General features: G+C 43.7%; 1 protein-coding gene across 1 annotated transcript in view; it reads left to right on the top strand.

The window, feature by feature from the left end:
- The window catches only part of LOC145417474 (metaxin-2), a 72969-nt gene that overhangs the window by 32710 nt on the left and 14730 nt on the right, over nucleotides 1-25529 (top strand). The window contains exons 3-4 of the mRNA XM_080286181.1: nucleotides 19277-19353; nucleotides 20615-20707. Of these exons, the coding sequence (XP_080142307.1) occupies nucleotides 19277-19353; nucleotides 20615-20707 (170 nt within the window). The remainder of the gene's footprint in view (nucleotides 1-19276; nucleotides 19354-20614; nucleotides 20708-25529) is intronic.

Below are 25529 nucleotides of genomic sequence, written 5' to 3'. Positions count from 1 at the left end.
GGCAACCTATCATTCAGAAGTGCGTCTGATTTCGTGTATAATATGAGACGCATGTGATTCGTGTATAATATGTTCGTGTATAATAATATTCGTGTATAACATATTCGTTTATAATAATATGATTCGTGTATAGTACGATACGAAATCGGACGCACTTTTGAGTGGTAGGTTGCCAGGGTACGATAATGACAACCTCAGAGTCGTGTGCCGCGACTTTAGTCTAGATGGTGCAAGAGTAAGTCCAATAAGACGTCATCGCAGTGAAGGGGTAATTGTGTTTCGCAGAATGAGAAGTTGAAATGGTCATTTTTTGCAGAAATGATATATATATATATATATATATATATATATATATATATATATATATATATATATATATATATGGAAGGTAGGACATAATACTGGTAGAAGATTGTTGGCGAAACTTTTGCTCATGATAATACGAATAGTTCCCTGTCCTAACTTTGCGTGAAGGATAAGAGAGGGAGAGCAGCAAAAACATATCGTAAATACGAAAGGGAAATATGTAATTAAGTTTGTTTTTCAGAATTTCTGCCCTGGCGACAAACTTAATTTGTTTTTATTAGAGGGATACGGCCTAATGTGTTGTTGTTAACGCAGGGGATACACGTCTAATATATTGTGTTTGGCGCCAAAAATACGAGCTTATTTTGGTATGTTTTGGCAGACGGTCTACGAGCCAGATGTATTAGAGCTGATTTAGGGGATACTGGCTTAATGGATTGTTATTGACCGAGGGGTAATTTATTGTATTTGATAGAAAAATGCTATCATCATCATCATCTTAGTCGTCATGTGCGGATTAGGGGTACATAGGGCTAAGGGTAATTCTGGTTAAGAGGCCCTTTCACATACATACATACATGCATGCATAAATTAATTATTAGAAAGCTAGCACTATTTGATAAGTTTTCATAAAATGTAAAAGAAAACGTTGAGATTATATTTTCCAGTTATTAGAACTTGATAAAGACAAAACACACTATACAGTATCGTTGCCATCGTATCTTCCATTCATTTAAACTAACTGGAAATAAATGAACAATAAAGTATGGGAAAAATAAATAGAGTATTCCATATTTATCTATTGGGGCCCCTCACAAGCCTGGGGCCTGAGGTTTCCGCCTCATTAGCTTCAACGTAAATCCGTCCCTGATATCATCGCCGTCCTGTTTTCCACTGATGAATGGATTAGAAGGAAACGGAAAAAGGATATTACAAAATGAAAACTATAACCTCTTCCCTATGGTGACATTTACTACAGTTCTACCGGACTTGATATTATTCAGTGACCGTTACACCCGCGCTTGGGAAGCAAGGTGTTATGCACGAGGTGTGTGTGTGTGTGTGTGTGTGTGTGTGTGAACAAAAAAACAGTTTTATGTAAGGTAAATTGGTGAAAACGTTCAGCCAATGGGTAAATCTATTGTTTTTAGAACAGTAGGCCGGAGTTCAGGGTCACATGGCTAGATCAACGTATGACCTAACAGGGTCGACTTAAACACTTATTATGCGATTAGACCGAACTTGATGAAAGGGTTAAGGGGAAGGTAAGAATGAAGGGAATCGATTTTGAGAACAACCCGAGTTAAGTTCAAAGTCGAAAGACAGTGTCAGGTTTTGACCTGTGTGTGTGTGTGTGTGTGTGTGTGTGTGTGTGTGTGTGTGTACACAAAATAACTAAAATAGTTTTATCTGATTTGGGCCAAACATGGTGGAAGGATTGAGGATCAGTCAGGATGTTGACATTCTTTTAAGAACTCAGGCCAGAGGTCAAGGTTAAAAAGTTTTTATTCGATTTTGATGAAACTGGAAGGGTCCAGGGTAAGGCATGGAGAAAGGAGTTCAGTTTTGAGAACAGACAATCACAGATCGGGGTCACAGGAGAAGATCAAGGGTCAAGGTCACATAGGGTCAAACTTGGGTAGGTTAAGGGTCAGGCAGGAATGAAGTAATTCGATTGAGAGAGCAGTCGGTCGAATGTCAAAGTCACAAAAGGTCAGTCCTTTGGCCAAGTCCTGAGCGCGGTTGCATTCTCGGAGTGCTCTTCTTCTTCAACTCTCTTGTTAAAAGAATAGATTAATGTCATATCATACCCTCCATAAAAAAAAGAAAAGAAAAGTGTTTACCAGGAATAACACGATAAAAAAATATGGAATCCTCTTAGTAAAGGGTCAGTAAAAAGACAGGTGAAACGGGCTGAACTTCCATACTGTCCATCGATATTATCAACTCCATTCCACTACAACCATACTTTATTTTACTTTAGATGGATGGATACTTATTTATTAACCTGTTCAGCACGATGACGTCAGTAATAACTTACTCTTGCCGCTTCCACACTACAGTATTCACTATAGTTTAGTGGTTAAAGGAGATTGTGTCTAGCCCCGTCGCTGCCATTTGGTGAACGGTATCATCGAGGCAGGGAAAAAAAAAAAATAATGCGTCACAACAGAGATGGTTACGTTGTTGTTGTGTGTAGTCGTATCAGTACTAGGGGCGTCAGCAGGAACTGAATACAGACGTCATTGAATTGAGGGGGTTACTGTACACATTTTAACTTGTCCTGTATTAGTAATGTCCCATAACCTGAATATAATCGTCCAGGGGAAGCAAGAATAAAGTGTGGGAGTCGGTATATTGAAAAGATTAGTCCTTTCTTTACCATGAATTTTTTAAAATTTATTCGTACTCCCATTCGACGATTTCCCCCCCCCCCCAACGTAAGGAAGTCCTGCAGTAAGGAAGGGGTTGATGGAGGTATTCCTAACCCCTGCAGTACTGTGGATCACTCACAAGCTGAATAAAGTCGTCTGGTGTAAGCAGAAATGACAAAAAAGAAATAAAAAGGCATCATGTACGGAGTGGGTTGATGGCATATATACCGTGTTTTAAGTGGAGTGGAACGTTTCATGTGTGGAATAGATGGTGAGTAGATAAATTGATTGATTGATAGGGAGATACAGGGATAGGTTACTGGATAGATAGGTCAGTACTAGATAGGCAGTTACGTAGATAGATGGATAGGGAACATAGATAAATACTGATAGATAGGTTGACTCAATTAAGACACGTCCTGTCAGAGTAACACCAATTACAGTAGTGCAGTCTTTCATTACTTTTTTTGGCTTACCTGATACAGTTCGACGCGTACATTCAAAAGTGGACACTGGATCCTCATGTTGACATTTTCCCGCCATTTCCGTCCTTTCGTCCAGCCTTCTTACGTTCATAGTCGCGTTTTGCCAGACGTTGTCCCTTTGGTGAGTTTATTTTTAGGTTCGGGCTCCCTTTGTTGACGAGAGAGCTTTGTGATTTCAGTTCAGGCTTTGAGTCCCTTTCCTTTTGTTAGGGTTTGTATTTGTTGTTATTGAGATTGAGTCGCTTTTCTTTTGTTAGGCTTTGTATTTTTTATTTATTTATTTATTTGGTGTTCGTAGTCTTTGTTTTTGTTGGCCCTAATTGTTTTTATCTTAGTCGTGGGGTCCCTTACGCGGGTACAGTAATATATATACGTGTTTTTTTACAGGGTTGATTATTATTATTGTTGTTATTATTATTAATATTATTATTATTATTATTATTATTATTGTTTGTCCCTGGGTCTTGTAGTGTAGTAAGTAATGACCAGTGAGGCTAAGGCGAGTAGATCAACATGAAAATAGTCACTGAAAGAAGCACTTGTAAGACACTGGATAGTCACGGATGAAGGCAGCAGTTGATAGTCACACTGAGGTAGTAGCTGTAGATGGGGAAGCAGTAGCGGGGGGAAAGTCGCCGTCCTGAAGAGTTTGGGGGGGAGTGTTTTGAGGGGACGCTGTGGGAGAGTCAGAAGAGTTAGCGGAGAAAGAGGAGGGGAGCGTGTAAGAGTGTGTATCGAGAAATGTTTGATTATGTGAGGGTGGGGGGATATGTAGAGAGAGAGTGTGTGTGTGTGTGTGTGTGTGTGTGTGTGTGTGTGTGTGTGTGTGTGTGTGTGTGAAAGAGACAGCTGGGAGTGTATACAGGGATTATTAAGCTGGAGTAGGCGAGAGAGTGTCAGGGGTATGGTGGAGTGTGTTGAGTTACAGGAAAGTGCAAGAGTGGGATGTGTGAAGGTGTGGGGTGTATGAAGGAGTGTGAGGTATGTGTGGGAGTGTGTAGTATGTGGTAGAGTAAGTTATGGAGGAGTGTGTACGCGTAGGTTATGTGGGGGAGTTTGTAGGTTATGTAAGGGAGTGTGTAGGTTATGTGAGAGAATGTGTATGGTATATGAGGGAGTGTATAGGGTATGTGAGAGATTGTATAGGTTATGTGAGGGAGTGTGTAGGGTATGTAGGGGAGTGAACAGCTTATGGGAGGGAGTGTGCAGGTTATGTGAAGGAATGTGTAGGTTATGTGATGGAGTGTGTATTTTATGTGAGGGAGTGTGCAGGTTATGTGAGGGAGTGTGTAGGTTATGTGAGGGAGTGTGTAGGTTATGTGAGGAGTGTGTAGGTTATGTGAGGAGTGTGTAGGTCATGTGAGGGAGTGAGTGGGTTATGTGAGGGAGTGTGTAGGTTATGTGAGGGAGTGGGTAGGTTATGTGAGGGAGTTTGTTGGTTATGTGAGGGAGTGTGTAGGGTATGTGAGGGAGTGAGTGGGTTATGTGAGGGAGTGTGTAGGTTATGTGAGGGAGTGTGTTGGTTATGTGAGGGAGTGTGTAAGGTATGTTGGGGAGTGAACAGCTTATGGGAAGGAGTGTGTAGGTTATGTGAAGGAGTGTGTAGGTCATGTGAGGGAGTGTGTAGGTTATGTGAGGGAGTGATTGGGTTATGTAAGGGAGTGTGTAGGGTATGTGAGGGAGTGTATAGGGTGTGTATGGGAATGTTTAGATTATGTGAGGGAATGTGTAGGGCATTTTGGGGAGTGTGTAGGCTATGTGGGAGTGTGTAGGTTATGTGAGGGAGTGTGCAGGGTATGCGTATTGTTTGTAAAGGCTCCAGCATGCTTGCGTGCGTCGGCCTATATGGGTGAGTTTGTAAGGTATGTGGGGAAAGGGGAATTAAGAATATGTGCGTGGGAGAGTGTGTGGGGGATGTTTGGAGAGCACCGTGGGACGCACCTCCACGCTTTACACCAGCTGGGAGCACACTGAGACAGGCCAGGGGTGGGGAGTAGTGCTGGAGTGGGAGTGGAGTGGAAGGCGGGCAGTACGAGTGGAGTGGGAGGAAGAGGAGAATGGAGACAAAAGTAATTATGTCGAGGTGGAAAGTGGGAGTGGAGTGGAGTGAAATGGTGTGGAGTGGAGGAGTGGAAGGAAGTTGTAAGAGTGGGTGGGAGAGGGGAGTGTGGGAGAGTGGAAAAATGAGTGCAATGTGAGGGAGTGAAAGTGAGAGGCAGAGGGAGTGGGGGTGCGGGATGTGGTATTGGGGGTGAGGGTGAGAGAGTGGGAGTAAAGGGGAAGAGGAGTTTGAGTGGAGGGGGGGAGGCAGGGAAGACGTGGGAGTGTGGGGGGAGGTGGGGAATTAAAGTGAGAGGAGGAGGAGGGGAGTATGGGAGAGAGAGGAGTTGGGAAAGGTGAAGGGGAGTGGGAGGGTGAGAGAGTGGAGAATTGTGCTAGAAAAGAGAAGGAGAGTAGGAAGAGGAGGGAGAGAGAGTGAAATGGGAAACGAAGAATCAGTGGAAGTGAGAAAGGCAGAGTGGGAATGAGAGGAAGAGAGAGAGAGTCTGAATGAGGCGGAAAGAGAGGGAATGATTGTGAGGGGGGGAGGGGGGAGTGAGAAGGGAAAACGAGAGAGTGATTGAGAAATAACGTGAGTGACAGTGAGAAATAACCTGTTGAAATGAAGGACTAGATTGTGAAAGAGAGAGAGAGAGCAAGCGAGGGAGAGAAAGAGAATGGGAGAGCGTGTGTGTGTGTGTGTGTGTGTGTTGTGAAGAGAGTGAGTAGGAGGCAACGAAAATGAACAGTGAATGGAGAAGTAGGAGAGAGAGAGAGAGAGAGAGAGAGAGAGAGGTGGGAGGAGCTTAATGATCAGGACAGGTGGGGCGAGGGAAGAATGCAGGTGAGGGCGGGTCTCTCTCTCTCTCCACACACACACACACACACACACACACACACACACACACACACACACACACACACACACACACACTGCATACCTAACCATTCTTCCTTAACCCTTATTACCCTCTCTCGCCCCTCACTCCTTCCCTGTCTCACCCTCCACCCCCTTCCCTCGCTCACGCACTTCCCCTCACTTATCCTTCCCCTGCTCACCTTCCCCTCACACAGCTCCTGCCGCTCACCCCTCACCACCGTTCTTTATTACCCCCTTCCCCTCACTCACCCCTTCCCTTCACTCGCTCCCTTCCTCTCACTTCCCCCCACTCACCCTTTTCCCCTCACCAACACTCACCCATATCCCCCACTCACCCATATCCCCCACTCACCCTCACCCCTTTCCCTCATTCACCCTCACCCCTTCCCCCCACTCACCCTCACCCCTTCCCCCCACTCACCCTCACCCCTTTCCCCCACTCACCCTCACGCCTTTCCCTCACTCACCCTCACCCCTTTCCCCCACTCACCCTCACGCCTTTCCCTCACTCACCCTTCATCTTGTCTTCACTTCTTTCCTTTTCATTCCTCACTTTCCCATTCCCCCCCTTTCATTCACGGTTTTAGGTCACCACACTTCCCTCTTCGCTTCCCTTACCCCTTCTTTTCCTTTCCCTTCCCATCTCTCCCTTCCCTTTCCTTCCCTCCCTTTCTTCTCCCTTCCTCCTCACATCCCCTCCCATCCCTTCTTCCTCTCATTCCTTCCCTTCCCCTCGCTTCAGTTCTCTTCCACTACTTTTCTCTTTCCCCTCTCCTCACTTTCCTTCGTTTCCATCCCTTCTCTTCCGACGTCATCCTTTCTCCATGTTCATTCACTCCCCTTGCCCCTCCCCCTCCCTCCTTTTCCCTTCCTTCCCCTTCCTTCCCATCCCTTCTCTTGTCTGTTTTTCCTTTCCCGTTCTTGGACAAGCCAATATAAGTCATTCACCCTTACACAAACACCAAGCACGCACACACACACACACACACACACACACACACACACACACACACACACACACACACACACACACACACACACACACACACACACACACACACACACACACACACACGACAAGCGATTAGGAACACTTGCAAGCTTTCACCTACGTGGATGGCAGACGGTTAGGCTACACACACACACACACACACACACACACACACACACACACACACACACACACACACACACACACACACACACAACAAACGCACACACAAACAACAAACGCAAATGCGCGCGCGCGCACACACACACACACACACACACACACACACACACACACACACACACACACACACACACACACACACACACACACACACACAACAAATGCACATACATGCACGCACACACAACAACAAACGCAAATGCACACACACACACACACACACACACACACACACACACACACACACACACACACACACACACACACACACACACACACACACGTGTCCTATCCGTTTATGATAAGCGATTATCACCACATACCCTCACGCACACTGTTGATAGGCGCGCACAACCACACACACACACACACACACACACACACACACACACACACACACACACACACACACACACAAACTTGTCCATTTCGTGTATGACAGGCGATTAAGACCACATGCCCTCACGCACACTGTTGGTAGGCGCACACATCCACACACACACACACACACACACACACACACACACACACACACACACACACACACACACACACACACACACACACACACACACACACACACACACACAAAACCATAATCCCAGCTCTCCCTCCTCCCATTCCGCTTAACCCAATAACTTAACATATTCCTACTGCAGAATAAACTCGCTTGATAATAACCACGACGAAGTACATGGATAGGACAACACCAGTGAGAGACTTTATTCAACAGCAGTACGTCTGACATAAACTGAATTGACTCCTGTGTTGTTCGTAGTAGCGAAAAATCACACTCTTGTGCTGAAGGCGTATGAAGATGTTTTTTTTTTAATCCCTTCCCCATCAGACAATTCTCCTGTTGAACTGAACCGCGTAGCATAATAAGATGGACTGTAGGCGTTCGTAGGACGTTTGTAACCCCTTCACCATGAGATATATCTGTTGAACTGAGGATAATCGTCTGGCTGTATAGTAGTAATAATGATGATGATGATATAATAATAATAATAATAATAATAATAAACTACGCCAATGTACTAAGGTGATTAATGGTGAAGTATCTAAGTATTTAACCGCCAGGCATACAGGTATACCCGATGCAGAGTTATTTAGTCAGGTAGTAGCAAAGCAAGAATACATAAATACATTCTTGTACTGAAGAGGCAAATGACCGTCTGAGTGGTTCACTAACATTCACTCAAATGGCATACAGGTAGTTTTATTTGCACTGAATGATGCCGTGGACATGAAAGCAACCAAAGCCTATCTCACTTCATGTTTATGTCCTTGGTATTGGAGAAAACTTTGAACTAACTCTCATTACACCCAAACCGTTAATTCTACAGCATTGATTTTCACAGGTTGTACTCTAATGGCCCCTCCCAACCGCCCACTACAATTCATACATCCCACCCAATGTCCTGTGCCCCACACCCATTTTTTTTTTTACCTCCCCCCCCCTCCCCCCGACACTTTCATTCCTGGAGGGTATTTTGAAAATTATCTTCACTCAAAACACTGATCTTGTAACAGCCATTCCGCTGCCCACCACATTTCCTGCCTGTATCACCTACTTCTCTGCCGCTCTTAGGCGGTTTCATGGCAGAACCAGGTCACACGGTCGACGAACGCGCTCGTTGTTTATATTGTATTCTTGCAAACTCCAGCCCCGTTTATTCAGCTCAGGAATGACCTTTGGAACTGGATGGAGTAAATACAGCCTTCATTAGCATGTTCAAAGCCTATGATGTACAAGATCGTGTGGAAATGATAAGACCATGCAAGGTGATTCAAAAGTCAGGTTACATAGGTAATAATAGTATCATGTGTAATGTCATGGTAATAGTGACAACACATGTCCTATTTGGCCACCGTCACGCCAATACACGTGTGCAGACGTCCCACCCAGTGACCTAACATGTTCCAGAGCCTTGTGGGACTTCCGGCGTCACCCTACCGTCATAATACATTTCCCTCTGTAACCTGATTTATGAATGACCCTGTAATGTAGAAAAAATGTCACCCTAATGAAGGACTGAATAGGGTCGTTAAGGTCAGGCTCGTAAATCAGTTGATGTCATTTGAAGTTGCACGATGTCATTTTTGGTCACGTAATATTAGGGTGAAAATGTCATTTTTGTTCACATGATGTCACGAGGGGTGACGTGATGTCATTACTGATCACGTGTCGTTTCGGATTACATACCGGTCATCTCAGCTGACGTCACAAGATGTCATTCTAGATCTTGATGTCACTTGAAGTCACGTGATGCCATTATCGGTCACATGATGTCGCATGGGATCATGTGATGTTATTAGGATGATATGACGTCATTTTGGATCATGTGATATCAGTGAAAGTCTTGGTTGATGCCAGTAAGGTTAGGGAAGGGCTTACTTCTGATGTTACTGGAGAGAGAGAGAGAGAGAGAGAGAGAGAGAGAGAGACAGACAGACAGACAGACAGACAGACCTGATTTTACATCCCTGTTATTCCCTCATGTCCTTCCTTGTGACCCTTTGATCTCACCTTTCATGACCCCTCCATGGCACCCACATACTGTGACCTCCCCTCCCCTGACCTTATCGCCTGACCTCTCATGAACTATGATGAACCGGAGATGTCAGGTCACGTGTTACTGACATTCTGTGTGTGTGTGTGTGTGTGTGTGTGTGTGTGTGTGTGTGTGTGTGTCTCTCTCTCTGTCTCTCTCTCTCTCTCTCTCTCATTTATATTTCTGTTTGTGTCTGTATGTTGGGCTCAGACAAAAAAAAAAAAAAATGTTGCGGACATTTGTACCAACCAGCCTTAAAATACAATCCCTGAGCTAACCCACCATAGTTTAAGGTACGTACGGTATCCTAATATCGAGTGTGAGGGGTTAGATACACCTTCATTAGTCCCTTTAGTTCGGGAAGCTCTCTTTTAAACTGAATAAATTCACCTGACGGCAGCAAGAGAAAAAATTTAAAAGACGACCTTGGGATGAAGTGTTTAGAATTCGTCAAGGCAGTTTACCTGGTTCGATAGATGTAACGAGAAAGGTGTCACACTTCATGCAGTGTTGGAAGTAGTAATAAAACATAGGAGGCATGGTAATAACTCTTGTCCAGCGATTTATTTCCCATACTGCACATTGACGTATGCCCAGCTTATCATTTACCGGTATGTTGTTTTTATGGTGACACTTTGTACCAGTGTCGTGGACATAGTTTACATCAGTGTCGTGCAAGAGGATTTTATTGAAGTCTAGTTTAATAGCGAGAATATGTTGAGAAGGAAGAGGTGTTACGAAATCTCCAAAGTCACGTAGAATGCGGTTGTTTAGCTTTCCATCTCGAGAACGTCATTTTGTGGATGTTCTTGGTGGTGCCAGATAATTATATCTAGTTTAAAAGGACCTCTTGTGTGTGTGTGTGTGTGTGTGAGAGAGAGAGAGAGAGAGAGAGAGAGAGAGAGAGAGAGAGAGGTATTGAACGGGTCGAAGGCAAAACAGTCCTACTTGTCATTTTTTCTGTGAAAGCGCGCGCGCGCACACACACACACACACACACACACACACACACACACACACACACACACACACACACACACACACACACACACACACACACACAAAACAAACGCAAATCGTGATGGGACCAAGTTTTTTCACACCAGCGATTTTTTTGCGATTTTTTGCCAATTTTGGTGCGATTTGAATGTGTAGTTTCCAAATACACACACACACACACACACACACACACACACACACACACACACACACACACACACACACACACACACACAGAGGCGCGAGTTGAATCGTGTTTTGTCAATAGTAGTTATGTAAACGAATTGTAAAAGCATTTTATGTAGCACTGACCATGATATTCTCCGGTCTGTGGAATGTGTCACCGTGTCACTATAGTTAAAATATACTTTACCTTAACGGCGAATTTCCTCCATTTGCAGCTTATTTCCCACAGGTCCATGACAGACTAAGACAATACTGCAGCTGTGCATCCATACCGTTGCACTTTTTCGTGACTAGCAACACATTATAGTGTTGATAAGGAGCACACTATAGCAAAGTAATATATTCACGTACTTGTATTGCATTGTGATTACACGTTTACATCGAGGTATTGCCCAGGCTGTCTAAACCTACCTGGAGACAGCAACAGTGTCAAACTTTTTTTTTTACCTTCCCAGGCTTTATAACCCAGGTGAATATCATCGTCTGGTGCTGAAATATAATCATCTGGTGCCGGAATATAATCTGGTGCTAGAGTATAATCGTCTGGTGCTAGGTGCGGTAGAAATAATAGATTTATCCCAGTCATGAGAGACTTAGATAAAATATATGTTGGCTTCTCCAGACACTTGAATATATATATCTCATGTCTTGTTTTAATCTCACTGTGATGATGATGATGATGATGATGATGACTGGAAGAATTAATTATGGCAATGGTAGTTGATACTGTTGGTGATATATTGTGAATAATGATAACAATAATAATAATAATAATAATAGTAGTAATAATTAATAATGATTATAATAATAATAATAGTAATAAATAATTATTATAATTATAATAATAATGTTAATCAGTAATAATAATAATAATAATTATTATTATTATTAATGGTAAATGTGATGGTGCTGGTAATAATAATGACGATAATAATGACTGCAGTGATGATAATGATGACTGCTAATGATAGTCTCTCCACCCATTTCTCTATCATTCTATCCGTACCGCCCCACCAGGAGCTTAGGGACCCAGACATTTAACTGACTCATTAATTAACTGAGTAGCACTATTTAACTGAGTGACATTGAGCAGTAACCCCAATTTTCCTTTGGACTGTGACCCTTGAAGGAGATATTTGGCTGGAGCTGTTCATCTTGCTAGAACACCAGGGATCTTCTTATTGGTTGTATGGTTACCACCCAACGTTGTCAGTGGTATCCTGGAGTACAGAAAACCATTTGGCCACACTTCGAATAAAGTCAATTGGAGGTAGCACCACTTCGATTGAGTGGATGGAGGGTGCCTCCACGCACCACAGAATGCTTTGTATGCTAGTAACAAAAATAATGTTTACAGTGACAACAAGCTAAGCGCCATCAGAAAGCGCAACTTTTGTACCAGACAACTCAGATTGCCACCAAAATTTAATTAACTTTTCCTTAGCCCATGGCCCACATATCCACAAAATTTCATTGAAATTCATTATTAACTTTCTGAGATCTTGTGGACAACAGACAAAAAACAGTTCTGGACCGGGACTCAAACTAAGGTCAAAAAAAAAAATTTAGTAACTCTTCCGTGGTCCATGACCCACATATCCGGTGAATACTATACATAACCTCCAACTTTCATTGGCGGAGAGAATGATGCTGATGATATTCCTGATGACGATAATAATGACAATAACAAGAACGGTAGTGATGCAGATGATATTACTGATGACGATGATAGTGGTGGTAATAACAAGACGAATTTTTTTTCACCATGGCTGTTTTTCCATCGGCCTTGTTGTCGGTCATGCCAGGCGTGCTTGTTATGTAAGGGAGCGGGAGCCGATATTTAAAAGTGCAGGTCAGCCTTAATACGTCCTTGCCTCCCCCTGGCACTCCCGCTCTTGTGAATGGCAGTATGCAGGTGGGCAGCCTACAGGTTAATGGCCTCATTTATCTTGCCCTTCTGTTAGCAAAGGTCATTGGAGACGCCATTGTTAATGATCCTGTTACGGTAATGTGTGTGATGCTGGTTTGTGTACTTAGAGTAGTGTATGGTCTTTTTGTTCGGGGTCTAATTGTAATGTTGGTTTAGAGGATGGAGGGGGGACAGGTTTAAAAAATGCAAAAATTTCCTTTCATTGGAAGTCAAAGAGAAGAACCTCAAGATCAATACCCATTTATTTCGAGGTGCTCTTGTGCTTGAACATGTTGCATTTGAAAGACTGGAGGCCACAGGCAGAAGGAAGAAGCAGCCTTAAAGACTGTTTCAGAGTTGACGCGTTGTGTATGTGAAGGGCTGAGAGTGCTGGTTATTTTTTGCAATATGGAGTTGTAGAAGGGGTTACTGTGTGGATAGACGGGTGTTGCATGTTTACCTTATATTGATGAGAGAGTTTAGGACCTGGAGATAAGCAAGTGTAAATTCAGCATGTTTTGAACTTTACAGGCGCCTTCGTTCGCTGTGCTCGCTGGCACTTGCCCTGTTGGTGCGTTGCGTAATACATACATATATATATATATATATATATATATATATATATATATATATATATATATATATATATATATATATAAGTAATGAACGGAGGTCTTTAAGATAACCTACAGATAGATTGTAATACGATTATGCTCTCTCTCTCTCTCTCTCTCCACACACACACGTGTACACACACACACACACACACACACACACACACACACACACACACACACACACACACTCGAATGAAGTAATGGACGGAGGAATATATGGTTACCCACAGATGGATGGTAATACGAGTATTCATCTCAGTCCATACTGTCACATTTGCGTACGGCCACACCGGACGCGACGAGCGGGGAGGTAAGGTCAAGCGATGAGCGGCAAGGTGAGCGTCAACACGATGCCTGTCCAAATAGGAAGCGGCAACCTCGCGCGCGACAGGTAGTCAGAAGCTGATCGTTGGTGCAGACATGCCTGGGGATGTCGCTAGGCAGTGGCCGACATACTGGAAAATGCTGCATCGCATAGCGACGAGCGTGGAGGGTGAGCGGAGCGACAAACCTCCCCGCTCATTCAGTGTGGCCACCCGCATAGGATTTAATGAGTTTTGTCATGTCGCCTCATCCCTCCCCGCTCAAGTCTCTCCGCTCATCGCGTCCGGTGTAGTACCCTTCAGGCGTGCATGAATCCAACAGTAAAGGAGAGGAGAACGGGCTTTTGTATTTGACTGTATATAAAACTGCGAATCATAAAACCCTACGCTCTCACCTTGCCAAATTTCATTTCATCGCCTGGGTAATGGTTAAGCTGATTTGACCCAAGCACCCCCGAGAGGGCATGAATTTGTACCATACCGGAATGTTAGCTGTTGGATCCTCAGTGGTTGCATCGGTTTCGCTAAAAACACTTGCCAGGATTCTGAGTTTTGTTACATGCATACAACCAAACCTGTAGACATGGAGACAAACTTAGCATGAACAGTGTACAGTAGTAGATAATGGGGAGGTAATTCTACTCTTGTCTGGGTAATATGTTTGGCTGGCGATCTCTTTGTTAGGTACATCAGTGCACCCTGATGTCATAACAATACCGTCTCTAATTCCCTTGCACCAGTTCTGTATAAGAGCGCTAGCATGTGTCGGTATGGGTGTACAGTGTTAGCACCCATGCTGTGACATGCGAAGGTGTGGGGGGGGGGAGGACATTGCGCACGCGTTCGTGCGTATGGAGCCCTGCAATGTTTGTACGTGGAAAGATCGCAAGGCCTTAGAGAATGGTGTTTAATATGTGCCTAGAGTTGAATAGCCCATATATTCTGTATACTGTATATATATATATATATATATATATATATATATATATATATATATATATATATATATATATATATATATATATATATATATATATATATATATATATATGTATATATATATATATATATATATATATATATGTATATATATAGCGTATAAGTAAATTATTTTTTGATGTACATAGTTTTCAGTTACGTTTAGAGGAATGTCGCGTTAGGGATTGATGGTGTAACCATAACCCCACCAATATGGTGACGTCATTTTGTATTGTTTCCTTGGTATCACTAGACGATTTTATTCAACTCGGGAGACTCTGGAACTTGAGGGGCTTTATGTGTACCGGTAGCCCTCACCCACCCCCATCAAAATTAGGATACTCTCTAAAGCTGAATAAAATCGCCTGGTAGTAGCAGCAGTGAAAAATGAAAAGACTGTGGTATTGAAAAGGTTAAAATATAATGTGTAGACGAGCAGATTATATACACTTCCCATTAACCTCTCCAGTCTGAGGGGTCTCGAGAAAGTGAAAAAGAAAAAAATGTTGTACGCAGATTTAAATACTTACAAGATCGTTCTCGTACTGACGAAGCTTCAGTAGGAGGCCCCCACCATAAGATTAAAACAAAAAAAATCGTTCGCGAGTCGCCAGATTAAAATACAGGAGTTATTATCGTAATGGAAAGCGTAACAGAAACTGTCTTCATCTTAAGCTAAATAAAAAAAAATAATAATAATGATAACAATAATCTAATGGTAATAGCTACCAAATAAATAAAAGTGTCTGGTGGTAGCAGATGTAATGAAGAAGACGTTCAGATACCAACGTGTTTACTAGGGGAGTGAAACTGAATTCCGTTGCTGATTAGTTGCTTACTTGTGTTAATCTAAACCTTCGAGGAGAATATAATTAAAGTATAAAGGGAGACTACCCTACGCTGAAAAAATATATGTCGTCAAATGGTTGGAAGAATAACCTGAAAAAGGACATTATCGGACATACGGGGTGAATGTAGTTTTTTTGAAGCCTGGTTCCATGAATGATTAAATGCTTCGGTCTAATCTTTCATGGTCGCGTCGGGTCATTTTTTACTTTCGTTAACACAGACTATTTTATTCAGCTGAGAATTAGTCATATGTTCCCGAGTGTTCGTATGGTCATCACTAACTCTCTCAAGGCTGCGTCAACTCTTTTTTTTTTTTTTTTGAGAGGGGGGGAGGGGGAGCCAACACCAGACGGCTTTACTCAGCTGGATGTGAGTCATAGAAGCCTTAGAGAAGAAACTGAAACCTACGTTATTTATACCAACACCAGACGGTTTCCCTCAGTTGCAGGTGAGTCGTAGGATCCTGAGATTATTAAGTGAAATGGATTGTATTTTGAAAAACACCAGGAGATTTAATTTTGTTAGAGATAGTCGTAAGAGCCTGAGAGTATTAATTGAAACCTGTAGAGAAATTGTAATGAGAGGGTGAGAGTGAAGGATTATATAATTGGAGGGGAGACTGAGAGCAACGGGGAATAACAGCGATTTTATCTGACCTCACATGGGGAAATACTGGAATTATTTTTTTAGTTTTGTGATAAGCTATGCGTCTTTGACAGAAAAATGAAAAAAAAAAAAAAATACCTGGTCAGTTCATGGAAGAGAGAGAGAGAGAGAGAGAGAGAGAGAGAGAGAGAGAGAGAGAGAAGGAAAAAAAGGCAGAAAACAAAGACGTAGGAGGGAGGGCAGGGGGAAAGGGTTGGAGAGGTCAAAGAGTCAAAGGTGGGAAAGAAGCACGGGAGGAAGAGTGATGAGGGAGAGTGATGGGTGCAAAGAAATTAAAGAGAAAAAGGGGGTAGGGGAGGGGAGAGGGAGCAAGGAGCTAGATACAATGAGAAACGAGGGGGGAGGGTGAGGAAGACAAAGAGGGGAAGGGAGGTGAGGGGAGATTAATGGTGAGGAGAGGATGAGCACAAAGGAAGACAAACATCAACATACCCATTGTTCCTTTTCAAGCCGGTTGATATTAGGTAGGTTATAACTATACTCCGTTTTTTATATCGAGGCGAAGATGAACTTGACAGATTGGTGATTATTGACCGAATGCAACATTACTTCATAATGTAACATTATTAACTGACAACAAATATCTGAGGGGGAAACTTCGGCTAGTAAATATTTTTTGGACATATTACATTCAGCCAGTCATCATCAACCTGTCAAGTGCATCGTCGCCTCAATTAAAAAAATGGAGTATAGAATATCTTTTTACGAGAGAGAGAGAGAGAGAGAGAGAGAGAGAGAGAGAGAGAGAGAGAGAGAGAGCGTGAAGGACTGGCATAAAAATTGGGGGAAAGGAGGTTATGGGGGAGGGACGAATGTAGACTTAAATATTTATAGAGATGGGAGGGACGTGAGGGAAGAGGATAGAGAGAACTGGAGAGAGGAGAGGGATAGGAGAAAGAGGCATGAAGAAAGGAGGATGAGAGATGAAAAGGGGATGGATGAGGGCACAGGGGAGGGAAGGGGGAGAGAAGAGAGGGGACGGGGAGAGAGTAGCGGGGAGTGGAGAAGAAAGGGACGAGAGGAAAAGGGAGTGGAAGGGAGAACAGGGGACTGGGGGGGGAATAGGGGAGGGGGAGAAAAAGACGAGGGGGAGGAGAGAGAGAAGAGAGAAGGAAGAGAGTCGAAGGAATAAGAGGAGAGGGGAGAGAGAGCTAGAGAAGAGTGGGGAGGGTGGATAGGGAACCAGAGTAGGGGGGGGGGAGGGAAGAGGAGGAGGAGGAGAGAAAACAGATGGGAGAAGTAGGGAGAACAGAGGGGACGGAGGGAGAAACGAGAGGGGAAGAAAGAGGAGGGGAGATGAGTGGGGAGGGAAGAAATTAGCTGCATCACACACTCCTTCCTTCCCACCTCTTTCCTTTATTCATCCCTTCCCACTGCTCCTTAACTCACTGCTGCCTCACCTCTCACCCTCCATCTTTTTTTTCTTTTTTTTTCCAACCCCACACCATTCATCCTCCCTCACCTCAGTCTCTCCTTCTTTCCCTCTCTCCCCCTCACCCATAACCCTCACCGCCTCTCTCTCTTTCTCTCTCTCCTGTACCCAATATTAGTGAGTCACGCACTTGTATTGACTCAACACACACCACCACTGACCCACATGCGCGCACACACACACACACACACACACACACACACACACAGTTACATATGGTTTATTTTGTTATGCATTTTCTTATGTACACCCATATGTACAGAAGCATACATATATACAGTACGTACATTTATATGCTCACGCATAAGCTTACCGGTACACATGTGCATTATTGATTCACGCATTCTTTTGGTTACACACACACACACACACACACACACACACACACACACACACACACACACACACACACACACACACACACACACACACACACACACACACACACACACACACACACACACACACACACACACACACACACACACACACACACACACACTATACCCTCTCGTATGATTCACTCTCATCCCTGACTCACAGTAACATTCAAACCTTATGATCTCTCTCTCTCTCTCTCTCTCTCTCTCTCCTTACATATATATAGATAGATAGACAGATGTATTTTTATATAGCTAGATAGACAGGTAGATAGATACAGACAGACAGATAGATATATAATAAATAATAATAAATAATAATATAATAAATCTTTCCTTAGGCACCCTCATGAACTCTTCAACTCTTGCATTTCCCCATTTTCTTAAGTCTGCCTAGGTCATTTATAAAGTTGTTGTTGTGCTACTTTCAGTTATCCCTACACTGACAACCCAGATGGTTTCTGGAACCCAGGGAAACCATTTGGTACAGTGGGTGGCAATCCTAATATGATTCCTGGGTATAGTGGTTAAGACGCTCCAGCTGGTTGTTAATATGATTGCCGTGTATAGTGGGCTAAGACGCTCCACCTGGTTGTGGCCCATGAGTTTAGATCTGGGGGGGGGGGTTATTGCTTACAGTTCACCACTTAGGGAACAGAAACTGGTCGCTCATCTTCAGCATCTGGACTAAATAGCCTATCCTCAGGCGCCTACACTCATGTTGGGCAAAAAAGGATTTGATGATAAGGCAGAATAGAATTATTATTATTACTGTATTATTATGATTATTATTATTATTAATATTATTTGGTGATGGTGTTGTAAAATCTTGTGGTGTGCAGGAACAAGAAGGATGTTTATCTAATTTTATTATTATAGTTAAATGTGGTTTGGTCCTTGATGATTAGTTTCATTATGTTTTATTTTGTTTTGAAAGTTCACGGTGGATATTTATTTAATTTTCCCTGCCTTGTTGTTAGCTATAGTGTTTGAATTTCCTGTTATTTTGAGAATAAAAGCCCGTGTTTTTGTTTCATTTGTCGTATAATAGTAGTAAAATATTCTTGCCGTTGGCTGGGTAAGAGTGGATGTTTACTGAGTGTGGTGTCACTTATTTTCCAGGTCGTGTTCCCTTCATCAAGGCCGGAGCGTTTGTGGTGGCTGAACTGGATCCCATCGTTGCCTTTGTGGCCAATAAGGTTAGAATGAGAGAGGGGGAAGAATCCCTCACCCTGACCCAACTAACCAACTAATTTCAACCTGAGAGAGAGAGAGAGAAAGTATAAAATATGAGGTAGGGGATAGGTGAGGAGTGTAAATGGGAATGGAGTGAAACTGCTTGTGAGAGTGAGGGCAAGGGTGGTGAAAGGATGTAACCGAGTTAAGTAGAAAGAGGAGGTGGAGGGATGTGAGGAACTGGGATTAGGGAGGAAAAGAATGGTAAGAGAGAGATTTGAGAAGGGAAAGGCTGATGAGGGGGTGAGGATTTATTCGGTGAAAGAAAGGGGGAAAGGGTTTGGGATGGGAATGAATGGGAGGGGGTGTGTGAGAAAGGAGGAGGAGTTGTGAGGGGAAGGGTGTGTGAGAGAGAGGTGTTGGAGATGGGTTGGGGATGTGAGAGAGATAGAGAAGGAGTGTGAAAGAAAAGGGGTGGTGGGGAGGAGGAAGGGGTGTGAGAAAGGGGGAAAGGGATGAAGGCAGGATTAGAGTGAAGGGGGATGGGATGAAGCTAGGGTGGGAAAGAGAGAAAAGTTTAGGTAAGAGTGTGAGTGAGGGGATGAGGGAAGGATGTGAAAGAGGGGATGAGGGAAGGGTATGAGGGAGGGGATGGGGCAAGGGAAGGGTGTGAGAGAGGGTAGGGTAAGGGAAGGTGTGAGAGAGGGTAGAGTAAGGGAAGGGTGTGAGACAGAGAAGGGTAAGGGAAGGGTGTGAGACAGAGAGGGGTAAGGGAAGGGTGTGAGACAGAGAGGGGTAAGGGAAAGGTGTGAGAGAGGGTGAGGTAAGGGAAGGATGTGAGAGAGGGTGAGGGTAGGAACAAGTGTGAGAGAGGGCAGGGTAAGGGAAGGATGTGAGAGAGGGTGAGGTAAGGGAAGAGTGTGAGAGAAGGTGGGGTGAAGGAAGGGTGTGAGAGAGGGAGGAGTGAGGAAAGGGTGTGAGTGAGGGTGGAATGAAGGAAGGATGTGGGAGAGGATGGAATGAAGGAAGGATGTGAGAGAGGATGAGGGAAATGTGTGAGAGACGATGGAGTGAGGGAGGGGTGTGAGAGGGTGGGTGCGTTCAGGAAGAGGTTAAGAGGGTGGATGGGATGAAGGAAGGGTTTAAGTGGGAGGGTGGGTGAGATATTGGGTACAGTACAGTAGATTGAAGCCTCTGCATGAAGGCATCCCTCTCCAACACTATTAGATTGAAGGGGTTAAACATTGGCTGTTGTACTGTAATTATTCAGAAATTGTGTTGCAGGGTGTGTCGTTGACGGAGGGCCTGGACACCACCCAGAAGGCCGACATGCGAGCTTACATGTCACTGGTCAGCAATGTTCTCGCCAATGCTGAGGTCAGTCATATGTTCTAAATGGCTAAAGCATCTCCCCCACTACCGTCCTTAACAGTTAATGTCACAGAAAATTCTCATATGTAATTACTGTAAAATAATGAAGTCCCAAGCACATCTTCCTTATCAGCATATATTTACATAAATCATGCTCATATTCTCCTGTATGTTGTTTATGTCAGCTGTGCCGGTACCAGTACAGCATAAATAGCTTGCATGAAAATGGAAAGGTATAATATGCAAAATATATTACTTAACCACCACACTCAGGACAATATTTAATGAAGTTGGCGCCTCACTGCAGGCAATTTCTCGGAAACTACAGAAAATTGCATGTTTTCAAACCTCAGTATCTTGGAAACTATAGGAATTAGGGAAACGAATTAATGACCATTTTACTCAACAACTCTTCCTTTTGCGATTGAAGGTATCCCCAGGTCTCTAGATTATTGCATTGATAAGTAATGATGTGAGAAAGAAAATTAATTTTTGCCACAAGAGCGGTGTGAGAACAGGATCTGTTCGTGCTGGCTTTGCTCTCAGTGTGATAACTTACTCCACTACTACATAAACTAGAAACTGTTGCATCCAAGGCATGCCTTATGGCATTATCACTGAGCCCTTTTCTAGTATCCTTGGAAAGAGGCTTGGCGGGGATGGATGATGCATTGGGCTGCAGTGGGCGAAATCAGACAAAGAGGAACCCGAAGGAAGTGTTGTACACCTGGCAGAGACAAGGGAGAGACCGACTCTCGCCTGTGTGGTTATTGAGGGACTCCCTCCCTACCCTTTGGTGGTTGAGATGAAATGGTGGCCGGTTCAAATGGTGGTGGGAAGACACATGCGTGTATAGCCTCTACTCAGTGGCCCCATAGCAGCCTGATTGTGACGTGTATGCATGGTACCCGGCGGATGGGGGTTAAGAAGAGATGCTAGAAAACTTTCCAGGCCCACAAAAATACAGCTGCTGTTTTGTATATTTTGGTACCCAAAGTTTTACTGACAAACTCTCATAACTTCACTGGCAAATCACAAATCATAACTTAAAGTGATACATACATTTGTTATTCATGACGGAGATGTAAGCAAATATAACTTTTTTTTTTTTTTTTTTTTTTTTACAGTACAACATTTACATGAATTGTGAAGGCTTATGTAAAAATAGATGTTATGTGGGAAATATTTCCCCCCAGAGCAGTTGCACTCTACTTTTTATAAAGTCATCCCTGGTTGCTGGCTCTTTGAAAGCAGTGATAAGAAACAGGGAAGTGAGCATGGAAGTGAAAAAGTTACTACATGACAGTATTGTGATACCAACTCTAACGTATGGAAGTGAAGCTTGGACGTTGTTGGAAGGACACAAGTCAAGAGTGAGAGCAGCGGAAATGAGTTATTTAAGAGGAGCCTGTGGAGTCACATGGAGAGACAGGCTGACGAATGAGGATATAGAGGAGCATTGTGGTGTGGATGTGGATGTGATAGGAAGCGTTATGAGGAACACACTGAGGTGGTTTGGCCATGTGGAGAGGATGGAGGGTGAAAGACTGACGAGGAGAGTGTATGTGAGTGAGGTGGAAGGGGGAAGAGGGAGGGGGAGGCCGAGGATGAGATGGAGGGATGGGGTGGAGAGGTATATGAGAGAGGGGGGTGTGAGTTGGGAGCGGGGCAGTGAAATGGCGGGGGACAGGGCGACGTGGAGGCGATTTGTTTGTGGCCACCCCAAATGGGATTGAGGCGTCTGGCAATAGATAGATAGATCCCTGGTTAGAAGCAGAGGAAAACTAGAGACCGTTGTCACTTGTTCAAGCGTTTTTTTTAATCCCAGAAATTACGTTCTCTTTAATAATTCTTATCATTGATAAATTAAATGCTACTGCGTTTAACCCTTGTGGACAACTATATTGTAAATACATGTAATTATATGGAAATTTCCACTGACCTAAACTGTGTCTGCGCGTTAGATGATGTGGTGAGGATGAAAAGGTCTTCGTGTAAAGCAGATGTGGATTTAATACTGTAATGGGGTGTATAAAAGCCCACATTGCCTAGAGGCAAAGTGGGGTTCCTCTCTTTGGCTCAGTGGTAGTGAAGTGCAGGGGCTTGAGATCGAATCTCAGTCAAGACAGTGATTAATTTGTTTAGTTTCATTTCATTTATTACATTGGTTGGCAGCGTTATGGGATGTGAGGTGGGGCTTGGTTGGCAATTTGATGTTGTTCCTTAGTTTGCTGACAGCATCCCTGTCCTTACATCCCAGGGATGGGCTGTTCGGTGTGGTCTGCAGCCTCCCCATGGTGGCCTCCGATGCTACGCTACCTTGTGTGTTCAAAATTCACCAAATTAATCGCCAGGGGCAGAAAAGAGGGATGAAATGGGGTGTATAAAAGCCCGCATTGCCAAGAGACAAAGTGGGGATCCTTTCTTTGGCTGGGTGGTAGCGTGCGCACGTATGAAGCACGGGGACCTGAGATCAGTTCTCGGCCAGGAAAGTGATTAATTTTTATTTTTTTTTATGTGAGGAAGAAGGAACCAAAGGCGACAAGCCTGCAAAATCGTTCCTTCCAAGAGAAAAACAAAATACAAGAGAGAGCCAAATTCAAGATCCGATCATTTTGAGATGCCTGGACACACTGCGTTAGGAAGCAGGAAATACAGACAGAGGGAGACAGTTCCAGAATTGACCTGTTGCATAAATGAAGGACTGGGAGTAACGGTTAACTCTTGCATTAGAGAGTTGGACAGAAGAGGGATGAGAGTTTGCTGCTAGACGGGTGCTATGCGCCCGTCGTAGAGGTGGAGGAATGCATGCAGACAGTTTGGAGGAGCAGTGACCATTGAAGTAGTGATAGAAATGAGATAAAGATGCAACAGTGCTGCGAAGAGACAAAGGTTGAAGGGAGTCAGTTAGAGGAGGAGAGTTAATGAGACAAAAAGCCTTTGACTCCACCCAATTGAGAAGAGCTGTATGTGGGGAGCCTCCCCATACATGAGAGTTGTACTCCATGCAGGGGCGGATAAAAACCCCTGTATAGAGTCAACAATTGTACAGGGGTAAAGATGGACCAGAGTCGGCTTAGCACACCCAATCTCTTGGAAGCAGATTTTACAAGAGACGTAATATGATCTTTCCAAGATAAGTCCCGAGTAAATGAAACCCCAAGCATGTTCAAGGATGATGCAGGATTAAGCTGAATATTATTAAACATTAGTGGGTATACCTGTGGAAGATTTTGTCAGGTTGGTAGGTGCAAAAACTGAGTCTTTGATGCATTAAAAACAACCAGATTATTTTTTACCCAAGTCAGAGATTCGGTGTGCCATAGCCTCATCCCTTGTTTGTTGAAGTAACTGCTGAGATAGATGTTGCGGGAATCGAATGGAAAGGTGAAAGGTGGAGTCATCAGCGTATGAGTGGATACGGTTAGATGTACAGCTTAGAAGGTTATTGATGAATAAAAGGAAGAGAGTTGGTGATAGGACAGAGCCCTGAGGAACACCACTGTTAATAGATCTAGGAGAAGAACGATGGCCGTCTACAACAGCGGCTATAGAACGACTAGAAAGGAAGCTAGAGATGAAGGCACAGATAGAAGGATAGAAACCGTAAGAGGGCAGTTTGGAAATTAAAGATTTATGCCAGACTTGATCGAAAGCCTTTGAGATGTCAAGTACAATGGCAAAGCTTTCGCCAAAGTCCCGAAAGGAGGATGACCAGGAGTCTGAAAGGTAGGTGAAAAGATCGCCAGTGGAGCGTCCCTGACGGAACCAATACTGACGATCAGAAAGAAGGTTGTGATAGGAAAGATGCTTTAAAATTTTTCTATTAAGAATAGACTTTAGAACTTTTGAGTTACAGGATGGTAAAGCGATTGGATGATAGTTACAGGGTTGGGAATGGTCACCCTTCTTTGGGACTGGCTGAATGAGAGCGAACTTCCAGAAAGAAGGAAAGGTACAAGTTGAAAGACAAAGGCGAAAGAGTTTACCTAGGCAGGGTTTAAGCACAGAAGCACAGTTCTTGAGAACAACAGGAGGGACTCCATCAGGCCCATATGCCTTATTAGCATTGAGGCCAGTGATGGGAGAAAATACATCAACTGAAGAAATTTTAATGTCAGCCATGAGGAAGTCAGAGGCGGGAAGTGATGGAGGAACAGCACTGGAATCGTCTAAGGTGGAATTGGAGGAGAAAGTCTGAGCGAAGAGATCTGCTTTATCAGTAGAAGAAATAGCTACAGAGCCATCAGAGTAGAAAAGAGGAGGGAAGGATGATGAGTTAAAGTTGTTGGAAAGGTTTTTGGCAAGGTGCCAGAAAGAGCGGGAAGAATTCGAGTTAAAGAGTTGAGAGCATTTAGTAGGGATGAAATTATTTTTAGCAAAGCGAAGAACAGACTTAGCACGATTCCGGGCATAAACGCATAAACGATGTGATTCAGGGGTGGGTTGGCTCCGGTACCTTTTATAGGCCCACTCCTTGTTGTGGACAGCATTAGAACAAGCGTGATTAAACCAAGGCTTTCGTGCATTAGTCAAAGGATATGAGAAAAGAATGTATGCTTCCATGCCCGAGAGAATAACCTCCGTAATGCACAAGGCACACCCAGATGGCTCCTGGCCATGGAAGCAATAATCATTCCAGGGAAAATCAAAGAAGTACTGCCTGAAGGCCTCCCAATCCGCAGCTCCAAAGTGCCACAGACGACTTTTTCTTGGGAAGGTCCACAGGCCATACCGGAGCGATAGGACAGGTTAAGGTGATAAGGTTGTGATCGAAGGAGCCCAGCGGAGAGAAAAGATTAACAGTGTAAGCAGAAGGATTAGTTGT

Source organism: Coenobita brevimanus, chromosome 110 (genome assembly GCF_032717465.1).
Source record: "Coenobita brevimanus isolate Jiangsu-jjx chromosome 110, ASM3271746v2, whole genome shotgun sequence".
NCBI classification, from domain to species: Eukaryota; Metazoa; Arthropoda; class Malacostraca; order Decapoda; family Coenobitidae; genus Coenobita; species Coenobita brevimanus.
This window is presented reverse-complemented; position numbering and strand designations above follow the sequence as displayed.